Here is a 15,217-nt window from a genome sequence, read left to right as displayed (position 1 = left end):
TTTGGAATTTGAAGGAGTCAGATTTACTATTCTAAATCCAATGTAAGCAAAATTAGAGAAGGTGTTGGACACTTGAGGAGTTCTGTTTACTATTCCCACGCCAACGTAAGCAAATGCACAGAAACATTTGGACTATTCCCACTCTGAAGTAAGCAACAGTAAGTAAAGTGTTGGACCTTGGAGAGGTTAAAGGCGCTATTAAAGGTATTATTGAGAGTATGACTTGTGGATTTCTACAATATGATTGTTGGCGTCTTGGCACAGAGCATATGCAATCATAAAAGCCAATGGGTACCTCTAAACAATTAAGATCCTTTAATTAAAAAATTAATGTTCTGAACAGGGCATACATAAAATATTTCTTTTTAATTTGAAATATATGTTAGAATGTCTGATTTCTGTCAGTTTGTCTTCCATTCAGCTAACAAGTAATAAGAAGCAAGGGGTGATGTACATTCTAGCTTCATATATGTATTTTAGGGCTTTGAGCCTCCTAAGCTCACAATACTTATGATGTGAGGGCCAGCAAAAAAGTGGTTTGCTAATTATTCATTGTTTTGTTAGTTTGTTGTGATGACTCCACCCAATGGGGGTAAAATTAACTATTCTAGCCAGTAGGAATTTATAGTTAGGACCAAAGCTTCCATTGGAAAGACGTTTTTTTTTTGCTAATAATTTTGCGCCTCTTGATGAATTTTCACTTTTATTTTTTTTTAAACTTCCCTTTTGTGGTTCAGCTCCTGTGTTGAAAGTTTCAAGTGATCTGTCAAGCGGGGGCCACGACTATGATGATTTTTCATCTTTTAAACACTACTAGAGCCCGAACCACTGAACAGAATTTCACCAAACTTGGCAGAAAGCTAGATATTGGTCAAGATTTTTTTTTTTTGTGATTAGATGTAAATTCGTTCAGAATTTCTGAGATATTTAAGTTTAAAAAATATAGATATCTGGGGATGCGGATCCTACTGAAGTTTGATTGGCTGCCAACACATCAACCCAGAAGTGTTTGCAGCCATGTTAGGACTGGGCTTGAAGCCAGATTTAAGCAAAAGCAAGGAAAAAGCTAGACGTGGGCAGGGTTAGACTTACTTTTCCCACTCCTATCTCAGCAACAGGAAGAAAGCCATTGGAATTTGGAGAGGTGAATTTTAAAATTCCAGAGCCAGGGTAAGCAAAGACTTTGGAGGAATTAGATTTACTATTCCCACTCTAATTTAAGCAAAAGTATAGAAAGTGCTGCACTTTGGACTGGTTAGATTTACTATTGCGACTCTAACATAAGCAAAAGCAGGGAAAGTGTGAAATAATATTGACACTGCAGCCTAAGCAACAGAAGAGAAATTGTTGAATTTTGGAAGGGTTACATTTACAGTTCCCCCTCCAATCTTAGCAAGGGTAGGGAGAGGGGTGACTTTTAATGTTCCCACCACCACTAAAGCACACGCAGGGAAAGTGCTGTTCTTTGCAGGGGTCAGATTTACTATTGCCACTCCAATCTAAGCAACAGTAGAGAAAGTGTTGGATTTTGGAGGGGTAGATTTACTATTCCCACAGCAACATAACAAAAGCAGGAAAGGTGTTGAATTTTGCATGGGCGAAATTTACTTTTCCCACTCCAATCTTGGCAACAATAGAGAAAATGTTGGATTTTGGAGGGGGTAGATTTACTATTCCCACTGCAACTTAAGCAAAAGCAGGAAAGTGTTGAACTTTGGATGGGCACAATTTACTTTTCCCACTCCAATCCTGGCAACAGTAGAGAAAATGTTGCAGTTTGGAGGGGCTAGAAATACTATTCCAGTTCCATTACTTTAAAAAAAATTTTTTAATGCTTAACAACATTAAAATATTTTCAAATATTTTATATAATATACATATTCATTGTAGATAATATATTTAAATATACAAAAAAATTCAATAATTCATATTTAAATTAAAACATTTACAATAAATACATTTACCTCCCTAATACCCCCAAAAAGCAAAAAACAAATTGTTTTATAAAAAACATTTTAAATATAACATTGCTAATATTAATTAATTACATAATACAAATAAAATAAACACAAATAAATATGAAGCACTTTTTCAAAATGTTATTAAAAACACTGTTAAAAAAATAACAAATACCAACGTATCAATTACATAACTTACATAGTTACCAGTTAAGATTTTAATTAAAATAAGTACTACAAATAAAATACATGAATTTATATTGTCAATAACTTCCCACCTTTCCACCTTATACCCCTGCAAAACCAACAACTTGCACTAAATTAACCGTTAATAATTACATTTCACAAACAATACTAAACTAAAGTAATTATGTATAAATAAAAACATAATTACCAATAATTATTGAATTCATATAAAAAATAATTAAAATAAAAAAACAATAATGTATATGTTAAATAACTTCCCACCCTAATCCTCTACAAACCCAACTAACGGCTGTTGAATTACAAATCGTTAATTAAATGTAAAAAATCAATTACAATTTAAAAATTGCACAGTATGGTAAAATCATCAAAAATATTATCTCAATACTAATGCCTAGAAATGCCTAGAAATTATATTATACCTTAGATAAAACTCTATTTAATACAACTAAAGTAAACAGTATCATATACAACTACAATTAAAAAAAAGATTTTATATACCAAGTAAAATTATATTCTTACATTCTACTCTACAATGTGATTGAGTAGACAATATTTTTGACATGTCATTTGACTATGCATTTTCCTCGATATTTTGTTAATTCACAGTTCCCGTCTAGAGAGAATGCGTGGAAAAACACAGCAAACTACATCTGCACTTTATGCTTAATTTCATGTCATTACACATGATTATTTTGTTTGGGGTGGGAAATATTATGGAGTTTATCCAACCCTTAGTAACCACTTCCTTTAGAAATAAAACAGAATGTGGATGACAGCCAGCTAATAGGAAAATTAAATACTAATGTGATGATTAAAAAAATGGTTCAGTGAAAAATAGATAAGTAGAGTTTGGTAGTCCATTGAAGAGCACATCGGCAATGAAGGAAACAAGGTGCTGACAATGTTCTTACTGAGGGTGACGCATGGTATAAAAACAGATGATCTATGCAATTGAAAACATTGATGTATGTGAAATGGTGCAGGTGAGTGGTAACTGTTAAAGAGATTACTGGGTTTGGACAGCAGGTGGTTTGCTGGTAATCCCACCCTGTGCTCTGTCATTAAACTCACCTGTTGAGACTGGATTAAGTCTGGTGACACATCTAACCCCGCTTCGGCACACTTAAGCCTTAAATTTACACCTTCATTTGGAAACAGTCTCAAGTTGCGTGAACCTTCTGAGTTAGCATGGATGCTGAGCCAAGTTTTGCTAATTTGTATCAAAGTAACAGTGTGGAATTTGATCCTTTCCACCACCTCCAAAGAGCTGTGAAACAGGATCCAGGGAAGTTTGTGTGGGCGGGCAGGATTAGGAGCCTCAGAGTTCCATTCTCCTTGTAGTTGTGTCAAACTGATTATCGAAGCAAGATTAGTGGTGATGAAAAGCTTCCGATCTACACAGAGTCAAATATCCTGATCCACTGTGATACGGAATATTAAATGTAACCCAGAAATCTACTACGTTGCAACTCTAGCATTCCAGACTATTCAACACCAGCTTTTTTACTCCAAAATCTCAACTAAAAGTCTATGACAATTCTTAATTTTACTTTTCAATTCTCTTTGCAATTTCGTTAGCTCATGGTTAAATACCTGACCCTGTGGGGTTTATACAGATCACCAAAATGGCCTCCACATATATTTAAACCTGTGGGCCATTGGGGATAAGGGTGTTGCGGGTACCAGTAGGAGACACTGATGAGAGGCAGAAAGAGACCAGCATTCATGGAAGCATAAAAGGATAAAAGGATGGAATTTGGATTTAGAAATGATGGTTTATCACATTTTCTTTCTACATGTTTCGAAGTGGAGAATCTGAAAATGTATTAGGAGTGAATAACATGAGACATATAAACTGACGAGGTATATAATCATTCCAGTCATTCGCTGATAAGCAATACTGATCACAGCAAATAAACCACAGTTCCACAAAACAAAAGTCTAAGTGCCTGCACAGTTAAGAACAAACTGTTATTTTTCCTAATTCTATATTTTTGAGATCCTTGTGTCTGCTGATATGGCATGCCACATGTAGGGGGCAAGATGGACGAATGCCTTTGAAACCAAGATAATAAGGAAATATTTGAACACTTAAGTAATGAGTGGGATGGAAAAGAGGAGGAAAAACACAGGTCAAGCCTATAAAGTGCATGCCTGGTTAACTCCAGCTTCCCCAAATGCAATACACTGCAGTGAAGGCATAGCTCAGTTTCTTAAATGCATTACGGCGTTATTTCATAAAAGCAGTTTATACATTTCTTAAGGATCCAATTCCATGAGGATATAACTGATAATGCTCGACTTGCGACCATCAGAATTTTCAAACAATTTTCAAATTTTAGAGCAATACCATATACAATTAATATTATGTAGTTGAGGGTATTTCATCAGTAAGTAGCTTATTGCCAGGAGATCGGAGGTCCTATATAGCACAAGTAGGTCTGAGCTGGATTCTGTTGTTTCTTTGGTGTGGCCTCAGGGATTGGTTGCTTTTTGTATACCCATTGCCATAGCAGTGGTATCTCGCATGCTCATTCCTAGTAGTCCTTCTGTCTTTGACAGTCTTGCTGTCTGCTAACATCTTCCAATACGCCTTGTCATGTTTTATGTAGATCTGACAAAAGAAGCACTATGCTGTCCATGTAGTAAGTAACAAACACATTTGCTATGCTTGCTTATCCACTGTGTGGTTTAAATGCCTGAGTTATCATAGTACCGCCATCATCACATAATGATAACCTAATCTTATTCTCTACGCTTCCAGGTGTAGATAGAAATGTTCCTTTTTGATCTATATACACTATCTGTCCCTAAAGTGTAGGTAATTCATTTGACCTTTGGGGCAGCACACCTACTGATTTAAGGCATAACCCTGTACAAAAACTATGTGCGACAATTTTAGTATTTTCTTGATGCATGAAAATTCTATACTTATGAGACATAGCTGTTAGTGATACATATTTGCAGACTATATTAAAGACCAGACACCATCTTCTAAATTCAGTAGCTACAAGGAAGGAACTTTTCTGCTTGCCTAGATGCTAGGTTCTCCTACTTTTTTCTCTCTTTTTATACTTGAGCTGGCCAAAACCCAGTATGTATTTCATTAATGCTACCTTTAAGTCACAAATGTATTCGTACCCCGGGGCAGTAATGCAACTAAAGGGACCTACTTGTGCATGGCATCTCCAGTGGATCGGAGTCAGACCGGTAGTATCCGCTTCGACACACGCAATTAGTGGCTCCCTCCGATGTGGTTCGGCTGTTGATTGGACAGTGCATGCAGCCATCATCCCCCTGATTGGCTTTGAAGGTCCCTGATGGGCATCCTGGAAGGGAAAAAGAAAGACACGGATGTGAGTGAAACCTTTAAAAATGGAACACAATCTACCATCGAGTTTTAACTGTTAACGTTGATTTGAATATCACAAAAAAATCACCCTAAAATATTCCCCAACCTTTTTATTATTACAAATATAATTGATATTTATGGTTTCTTTGAACATAAAGCAGGACATTTTACACAGCGACTGAGTTTGAAAGTTTGCAATACAATATTATATGAGATCTGTAAAGATGATTATATTCCTAGAACAGTGAAACGTTGTTAGCAGAAGTATATTAATGTACAAGGTGAAAATACTCTTCTAGGGAAAACCATATGTATAATACAAATATGTCCAACAGTTGCCAGTGGGCCAGATGAGGCTATGGACTGCTTGCAAAGCCTGTGCCATTTGGCCACAAACTGGTAAAATAGATAAAAAAAATCTAAAGGGTCATCCAAAGATTTTTACTACTGTGTCACCATTGTATACTCTTGAAGGCACTAAGAGGATAAGGATAAGTTTGTCGATAAGAAATCTCCCGATCATGTCTTTGCTATCACTTTCCTATACATGGATTTTAATTCTAGCCTACAGGTGTGTTTGATTAAGTCGCGTTGGGAGTCTCTTGTAAGTGATAGGAAAGGAGTATACATATGCAATAACATAATACAATTCAGTATTACAATATTACCCCTTTCTATTTGCGTTTCATTATGATCCCAGTGTAATGTGGGAAAAACAGAGATTATGCTCTTCGGAGAGGCCCCTTTTTTATGGACACCAGAATGGTGGCCAATCGAACTAGGCCACCATCCCGCTCCCAAGCTCACAGTTAAAAACGTGGGTATCCGTCTGGATCAAGCCCTCATCCTGAAGGAGCATGTGGTTCAGACAGCATGTTCCTATTTCCATACAATAGTCCTGCTCCATCGAGTCTTCCCTTTGCTCCCTGACTCTACCCAGAAAACTTTAGTCCAGGCACATGTACTGAGCCGTCTGGACTACTGTAACGGCCTGCTGATCTCCGCCAATGATGCCTCGCTCAGCAGACTGCAGGTAGTCCAGAATACGGCGGCGGGATTGGTCCTAAATGTTCCTTCCAGGACCCCTTCTCGCCCACTTCTTATGAGCTGCATTGGCTTCCTATCCGCCAACGGGTCAGATTTAAAATCTGCTGCATTATTCATAAGTCACTGTTTAACTTGACCCCTCATATCTCTCGTAGAAATTCACGCCATTTGTACCTTCTAGATCTCTTCGCTCGAGTGCCAAACATCTTCTTGTGGTGCCTCGAGTAAGAAAGGGTAGATTAGGAGGAAGAGCCCTTTCCAATCTTGGGCCTCGATATTGGAATGAGCTTCCCATGATTTAGAGACAATGCATTGATCACCTACAATTTAGGAAGCTGCTCAAGACAACTCTTTTCTGCGCTTGATTTTGCTGTAGCTGCAACACACACTTACGGCCCGTCCTAAGCGCAGAGATACCCCTTCGGGGGTCGATTCAAAATAAATAAAGAACCTCTTTTTTTGGGGAAGGGGTAGGGAGATGTGGTAAATAGGAACTTCCTGTCTGACCTTGATGTTGCTCAGGCTGCTCATTCCAAAACATCTGATGGTGAAAGATAATAGAGAAGGTAGAAGCAGTCAAAAAACTCTTTTGGTGGAGTTTAGGGGTAGGCAGGGCAACAGGCTGCAAAAAGGAACTTCCGGTTTGACGGGGGCAGATAAAAGAGCATGTATAAGGCACACAAAGATCACAAAGGCCTTCTCTTCGTAGCATATATCTACAAATTACAACTTTTTTTCAAAAATCACCATGAGGGCGATTGCTCATCAATCGGAGAGATACCAACTTTTATATCAGAGAGAATTTGAATGTTTGTGAACTAATGAGCAGACAGATGATGTTTTTGCTTTAATTCATGGAACATGCAGCAGGACTGGTAAAAATGTGTATGTTCTACCCATGGAAAGTACAGGATATTGGTGAAAGTATAAAATAAACTAGGTAACAAATAAATACAAAGGTTAAAAGAGAAAACTAAGAAGCAAATATAAATGGAGAGAATAAAAAGAAATTTGAAAAACAACTAACAGTTTTATGCATGGTGTTGCTCTCCACTCATGCTTATACAGACTATTATGGTTTTGTCTGTTTTTTTCCTATATCTTTTGTCAGCTTCGGTTTTACTGATTGTCTAGTTTAGCACACCAGTTATCCTTCCTGACCCATTTCTCTGTGTCCAAATATGTGTTCTCTGCTAATGCTCTGCAAACCAATCATGTTTTCCCTCCGCTTGAACTTTATTACTCAACTTCCTGCTCCACCCTATGAACACAAGGGGCTAGATGTAAGTAATTCTCATTTACAGACTCTTAAATACCGAATGTTACCGATTCGGTATTTAAGAGTCTGTAAATGGGAAGGGGGCAGATGTAGGTAATTTTAAAATCTGAATAACCGAATCTGTAAAATTCAGATTTACTGATTCTGTAAATACAGAATCGGTATTTCCCATTGATTCCTGCGGGCTTTGAAGCCCATAGGAATCAATGGAAAATACAGATTCTGTATTTACAGAATCGGTAAATACCGAATCCTGCAAGGGTGCAGGGGGTGTCACTTTGACACCCTCTAGCACCCCAAGTACAGGCTTGTGTGCAATGTGGCACACAGACATGCCCTAAGGGCATGTCTGTGTGTCACATTGCACCGGTGTGCATGCACAGATGTGCAAGCACACCTTTATTCGGTATTTTACCACACAATAGGATTGTGTGGTAAAATACCGACTCTTAAGGGCCTGTGGCACTGTAAACTGTGCCACCTACATTTGTAATTACAGAATTGGTATATTTACCGATTCGGTAATTTTATCGAATCGGTAAATATACCGATTCTGTATTTTCCAGCCCCTTACATCTGAAAACCCTAATACCGGTCGGAAACGGCCGAAATCAGCAGTTTCCGACCGGTATTAGGGCTCCTACATCTGTCCCAAGATCTCGAAATGTAACATATTTTTTTTATTTTAGCTTTAAAAATTTGTGACAACTATATGCATTTCTCACACACCTTTTTCCCACTTGATGTGTGTTGCAACTCTACTTACCTCTGCACATATTGTGACCCTTTTTGTATTAAGCTGCATCTTTTCATACCACCTCGGTCAATTACATGGCCAATATTTATGTCTTGTCTTTCCACACCTATTATGTACAATGCTCTGAAACAGGGTTTAGACGAAATAAATACTTTTATTGTGCTCTGCTAAAATATTTCTGCCTAGTGGGTAGGGCTTCTGAGTTGTATTTTCATATCGCCTAAGTCCTTTGACCAGTGTTTAATTTGTATACTCATGAGTGCATGTGCCCAAAGCGCTGTTCAGAAGCCTTGTTGGCACAATTAAATGTCGGCACGCTGAATGCCAAGGCTGAAGTCGTCCTGAATCCGCATGATGCCTCTTCAATCCACTACCAGACACTCTCTGCCCTTTATCTCACTCTTGCAGGTCCCTGATTTCTCCCTTGGTGATGGTTTTCCCGTCTTTCTCTTCCTCCTTCTTTCCCGTTTGTGTGTTTAGCTCTCTCTTGCCCTCGGGAAATGTCCGATGAAGAAAATTAAGTACCGGTCCACAAAAGAGAGTGCTGATGGGCCTCACCGACAACCACCAGCTCAAATTAGGCACTGCCTTTGACAATCGTAAGTGCTCGTTCTCCCTACCCTTACTGACGTGTTTCCTTAAGGTCCGAGGGGTATATTACCAACAACTAGCGATAATTTTTGTCTCTAACTTGTTTAGAGACAAAAATTATCGCCGCACATCGGCGATTTTTATCGCAGATAAACCTTGCTATTAACAAGGTTTATCGCAAATGCGATAAAAAACGGCCGAAATGCATGAATATCGCTGAAAAGTCAGCGATATTCATGCATTATCGAGCAAATGCTCTTAGCCATGTTATCCACCTCCCATTGGATAACATGGCTAAGAACTGCTCAGGGCAGGTGTTAGCTTTTGGAGATATTCGCGCTTAGCGCGAATATCTCCAAAAGTTGGTAATAGGAGATAGCGATGTTAGGGACTGTTTCCAGTCGCTAACATCTTGGCACGCCCACTTTGCATGTCATTAGTGATAAATATCACTGACATGCAAAGCAAGGCCCAAGATGGTCGCTATCTCCTATTAGCTGTCACTAACTGGTGTTAGCGACAGCTTGGTAATAGGGAGATAATTTTATCTCCGCTTTCTTGGCTTTTAAAGCCAAAAAAGCGGAGATAAACCCCCTTGATAATATGCCCCCCAGTGTTTTTCTGGATCACCTTGATCAGTATCACACATAGTGACCAGTGCAAGGGCTAATTTAATGCTCAGTCTCTGACACCGTTTTTGGGCTGAGCAGTGTCTAAAACAGGGCCGGCTTTAGTGCTGGTGGCGCCGGGTACGGCAATCATTTTTGGCATATCCACACCCCATGACCACCTCCTCTGATTCTCTCACTACCATTGGGCAAAGGTGCCTCTCATCTCTCCAATCATAAGTTATTACTAAACACAGAGCTCCCCCTGAGGTCAGCGCTCAGTTCAGCCGCTCCGGTCAAAATATGCCCTAAAGCCGGCCCTGGTCTAAAGTGGCAGTAGAGCTGGAGCTGTGCTACTTTTCCACCTTGAACAGTGCTAAACGATTGCTTGGTAAAGGAATGCTTAAGGCATGTAGTAAGTCAGTCTGGAAATGCATCAGCATTGGTTGACATATCTAAAGTAAATAACAGCACATAAAACAACATACACCAAGCAACACTATACAATCAATTCATATCTGGGCGCCCAAAATACAGTCAAAACCGTGAACAACAACCATAGCAAAACAGCACGAGCAACAGCACACATCACCAAAACAAAATTGCACAGAACAAATATGCACAAAGATTCTTGTCAAAATGGCCTCTTCTGAAAACTACTTTCATAAAATGGTGTTTGGTGCACACACGCACTGACACAAATACTACCCACCACTTTTCAATGAACACTAAAATTCCTCACACAAGATGTTTATTTTATGAAAGTTAAAGTGCAGTTTCATGCGAAAACAAGGAAAACAATGCAACATGTCTCGACAAAATCTGAAAAAACTGATTCTTGACTTACACTAGTGAGCAAGTTAAACCTCAAATATCTACACTGCTTCTTTTAAAGATATGTTTTTATATCTAAATAAAGAATTTCTTACTACACTGCTTAGGTTTTCGTGAAAAAATGCCTATTTCCCATTGAAACCATCCTCAAATGCTGATTTTTCTCTCTTGGGTGCAAATTCTGAGCTATATTTTGAAGTTACATCGTCTTGAAGTCATCTGTAGAGTGCATGATACAGGGCCAGGTCAGCAGGTTTAACTCTTCACATGTTACAGAAAGGTTGTTGAAGTAACTTTCAAAAGGGAGGATTCAAGGCATGAGAAATATGTAGAGGGCCTTAAAAGATTAAAACATTCCTTCACGTCATGACAGCCTGAAGAGATGTTACTGGAAAATAAACCTTTGAATGAAAACCTGTAGACAGATTCCATCAGAGGAGCCTTAATATCATGGCGACTGATGGGTCTCCAAGAGCTGGCTACGACCGTGAAATATTTTCACTGCATATTTCGTCTTCCCCCTCCCCCCCTCGACCCCTCCATGCACCTTTATTTAGTCTCAGTGCTCCAATATGTAAGGGCTTGCTCAACACAACCTTGTCGGCCTGCGGTACATCAAACCCTAAGGACCCGTCAGAGTGGGCCCGAGGCACAATATATGGCTCCGCCCAGGTGAAGTGGTACAGTCTATGATCTGGGTGGACAGGGTCGCTGGACTAAGATTACCGCTGGTAATCGGTTCAGGCTGCCATGAAAGTAAAGGAGACCCCTATGTGTCCATTTGAAGCTGTGATACTAAGTAATATAATAGGCAGTACTCCCAAGGAGGGTTGATGGTGTATGTTCGCGTCCGGAAGAAGGTGGCTGGTAAGTGCCTTGGCGATGACTACATAGGATTGAGGGGGGGTCATCATTTTGCATTTGCAATATTGCCCTGAAACAATAGCGCAGCCATAATACTGACCAGCATGATATCAGCAATGTTAGGAGATGTAGAGATAAGAGTATAATGGTATTATACCGGGGATGCAATGTTTTTGCAGGTTTAAATTTAGACCGCAATATTGTGGCGTATACCCTAACAGTTAGTAGCCCCCAATAAGACCGTCCTGGACCCACTGGATCGTGGAGATACTTGCCAGAGACGGTGTCTGTACTAAAACCATTGAAATGAAAGACATATTGCAGGTACTCTTGGTCCATGTCCTGTGGACCAGTGATCCATCTAAGGCAAACCACAGCTGACTTGTTGAAGGAAAGGCTCCAAGCGAATCAGCTGGCCACTGAGACTACCTCAACCTTGACACACTACCATGACACAGGGGCCTCAAAAGTTGTTACTCCAGTTCTCCACTACCCTCTTCAATACTGGGTTGTGTGGCACCAACATCCATAATCCTTAGTCAGTGCTGTGTCATAAGGTCTTTTTTTAGGGGCTTACATAATGCGCAAGCATCTGACGCTGCCTGAAAGAGTCAGGGCTAATAAACATGATGCTGGCAATTATTCCCTGGGTTTGCTAGTGAAACTCAATTAACAGTGACTTGTCACATGAATATTCTGGATAATAACAAGCTGACCTCTAATGTACACTATCCCAGTAAAATCAGGGAAAAAGGTTTTGAGACACTAAATAATGCTTGGAACTGGCCTATCCGCTCCATAGGTCAGGCCCTAGATGCAACAGATCCTGCCATTGGACCATCACAGAAGAGGCCCTCTTCTCTATTGACGAAGACAGCACTAGCTATGAACAACCTCTTGCTGCCTGCAACACAGCGGAGCAACACATATCAGAAATCACTGGGAAGGATGAAAAACGGAAGGGTGAGTGAAAATTGAGTGGATCCCATCCTTTTCATATGACTATGGTGAATAGAGGCTTCTTCAGGAATTATAGCATGCAACGTTCTCCAAGCGCCAACGGTCTCCTGCAACTTGTTCAATAACTGCATACACTTCCAGCACACCTTCTGGAGTATCATCCATTGAACTAACAAAAAAGTTATACAAAGGACATACACTCATTTCCAGGAGTAAAACAGACAGAGATCCAGTTCGCTATTGCCTTATGCAACGTGTTTCTATGGATGAAAGAGAAATTATTGGCATGACCGGAGCCAAACTGATATTCTGGTCAACCAAAGTGCAAGACCCATCTTGTCCTGTATCTGGCCGCAAAGACCTAGAACGCCTCTACTCACGTACCTGAAATTAAGGAACTGGGGGTTCAATTTCACTCTCGTTCATTCCCTAAATCCATTCAGGGGTGAAAGGTGCGGGCCTGATTCTCTCCTTAGATTGGAGAATATGTCCACTTCCCACGACCTCTGGGTGGATCTGACAAGAGCCAGAGTTATGGCACTCTTACTACCGCCACATTGTCTACTTAGGGCTCCCAAAGTACTTATCATAGGATAGCAGCGGCTACTAAATTAGTTGAATAGAATGTTTTGAACTGCTGCAAGCATGAGGCCTACTGCAGCAACACTTCAGAATACATGTGAATTAGATTAGATACCACACTCTGTGCCAATCAGGTACACTCTTTCAGAGCTGGCACATCTGATCAACCATCAAGCCTTCAAGTGGGTGAAACGTGGTAGCAGATTTACTTATTTATTTATTGAAAGATTTGTATATAGCGCTGGCTAGACCCGAAGGTATCAGAGCGCTTTACATTAGGTTCCACAATGTAACAGAAAATGATCACAATTCCACATTTTGTCAAAAAATAAGCAATCCATTAAGAGAGGAGAGAAAGGAGAGAAAAAAAATAGTGGAGGGGGAAGGGGCGGTGAGAAGAGGGAGGATAAGGGAAGAGACGACAGAGGAGACGAAAGGAAGTCGGTCTAAAGACCGACTGGGTAGGTGACGTCCAAGGAGGGAATCCAAGGCCCGTCTCCCCTTTAGCTAAACCAGGTAACTCCATCGGCATCATACAAAATAGCTAAGGCTCAAGTGCCGAGGGAAAACGTTCACAGAAAAACAGGGAGGGGACTAAGGGCAAGGACAGGTGAGGGCAAATGTCAGGAGCTGAAAAGAGTAGAGCGGAGAGGGGTGGGGGTGGGGGAAGGGGGAGGGAGAGGGGGAAGACTAGATCAGGAGAGATGCGGGAGAGTTTGCACAAAGTCCGGCTGGGTAGTTGAAGGTCAAGGAGGGAGTCCAAAGAACTGGAAGAAGACAGCAGGCAGTATGGAGTCCGGGTACGGGCACCATCTTGAAGTCAGGTGTTGTCCTGGCCCGTCTCTACAAAGGACACCTTGGCTTCGGAATTCCCCCAGAAAAGAGCGTCTTTGAGAGGGGGGAACAGTTGGAATGCCCCAAGAGCTCAGTTTGTGAGGGCCCCTTGGCCTCAGGGGTCGCCAACAGAGGTAATCTGGATTAGCCCCAGCCGTCATCCTGACTGGGAACGTGTGCTCCTTAGGGTGTTTATGTTGATCAGTTTTGACTGCAGGTATGTCCGCCATCTTAAGGTCAGGCATCAGAGACAGGTGAGTTTGAGAGGTGAGAGAGCTTGAGTGCTTAAGCAAGGGTAGGGCTTACTTACTTCTCCTAGGTAGTAAGTTAAATGCCAGTAGATCAGGATCGGAATGCGAGGCAGCGTTCATCACCACAGTGGCATCCGACATTTTAGGTACCGGCGTCAGGGTCAGGCAAGTCAGAGGACTGCAGCAAGTCAAAACAACGTACAACAAATGAGAGAACCAAGGTATCAATTAGACTGCCTTTTCCTGCGGATAAGTCAAGGCCACCGTCAGGGGCTGTTAGAAGCTGTTTTAGTATTAGACTCAGTGCAACCGGGATTCTGACTGAAGAAGAGAGAGATCCAGTCCCAAGATGGCAGCCCGCAGGTCCCCCTGAAGTGGTTGCCAAAGAGCCCGGTACTCCTATGATGTCCGTCTGTTGTGCTGACTCCATCAGCTGAGGCTCTGTAATACCTTGAGCAAATGCATAGAGCAAACCAATCACGTGGACCAGGACACACCTCAAATTCATATTGATCATACTCATTTTTGACTGAACTTTAAGAAATAAAATGGGCAGAGATCAAAGAACAATGACTCCTACCTTAATCAACCGGACCTGACTTCTCCATCCCTGCTTAATTCAGTCTTTTATCATAATACATACCATTCTTAAGTAACTAGAAGGTAACACGCAGCGCTCTAAAAAAATATATAAGTATATATTTTTTTAAGTACTTGCCTCTAATTTTTTGTGTGATTGGAGTGGTCCACGAATTCCATTTTCATTTCATTCCAAAAATGATTTGGATACTTTTTTGGGAGCTGAAGAGAAGGTACTTTTTATTCTTCATACATTATCAATAGTTAAAGATATAGATGATGCTGTAGGTGTGCATGAGTTTTCATGTTTTTTATATTTAAGTTTACTGCAGTGTAGGTGTCGTTAGATTCTCTTTATTATCTTCAGTGGCTAGATCCATGAGAAAGGGGGGCAGACACTTCAAAGGCACTAAGAGGCGCTGTAACAATTCTCAGAATAGCAGTGCTTCTATCAATGTTACATCACTTAAGTCAAGGGGATGGAGAAAATCCAACCGTCCCAAAAAGAACAAGT

General features: G+C 40.5%; 1 protein-coding gene across 6 annotated transcripts in view; it reads right to left on the bottom strand.

Moving 5' to 3' along the window:
* The window catches only part of EPHB2 (EPH receptor B2), a 786,068-nt gene that overhangs the window by 233,199 nt on the left and 537,652 nt on the right, over positions 1-15,217 (bottom strand). For all 6 annotated transcript variants that reach the window (XM_086949834.1, XM_086949836.1, XM_086949837.1 and 3 more), the window contains exon 4: positions 5,339-5,494. In XM_086949834.1, coding sequence (XP_086805960.1) covers positions 5,339-5,494 — 156 coding nt within the window. The remainder of the gene's footprint in view (positions 1-5,338; positions 5,495-15,217) is intronic.

This window comes from Lissotriton vulgaris, unplaced genomic scaffold, assembly GCF_964263255.1.
Source record: "Lissotriton vulgaris unplaced genomic scaffold, aLisVul1.2 SCAFFOLD_259, whole genome shotgun sequence".
In the NCBI taxonomy this organism is placed as follows: Eukaryota; Metazoa; Chordata; class Amphibia; order Caudata; family Salamandridae; genus Lissotriton; species Lissotriton vulgaris.
This window is presented reverse-complemented; position numbering and strand designations above follow the sequence as displayed.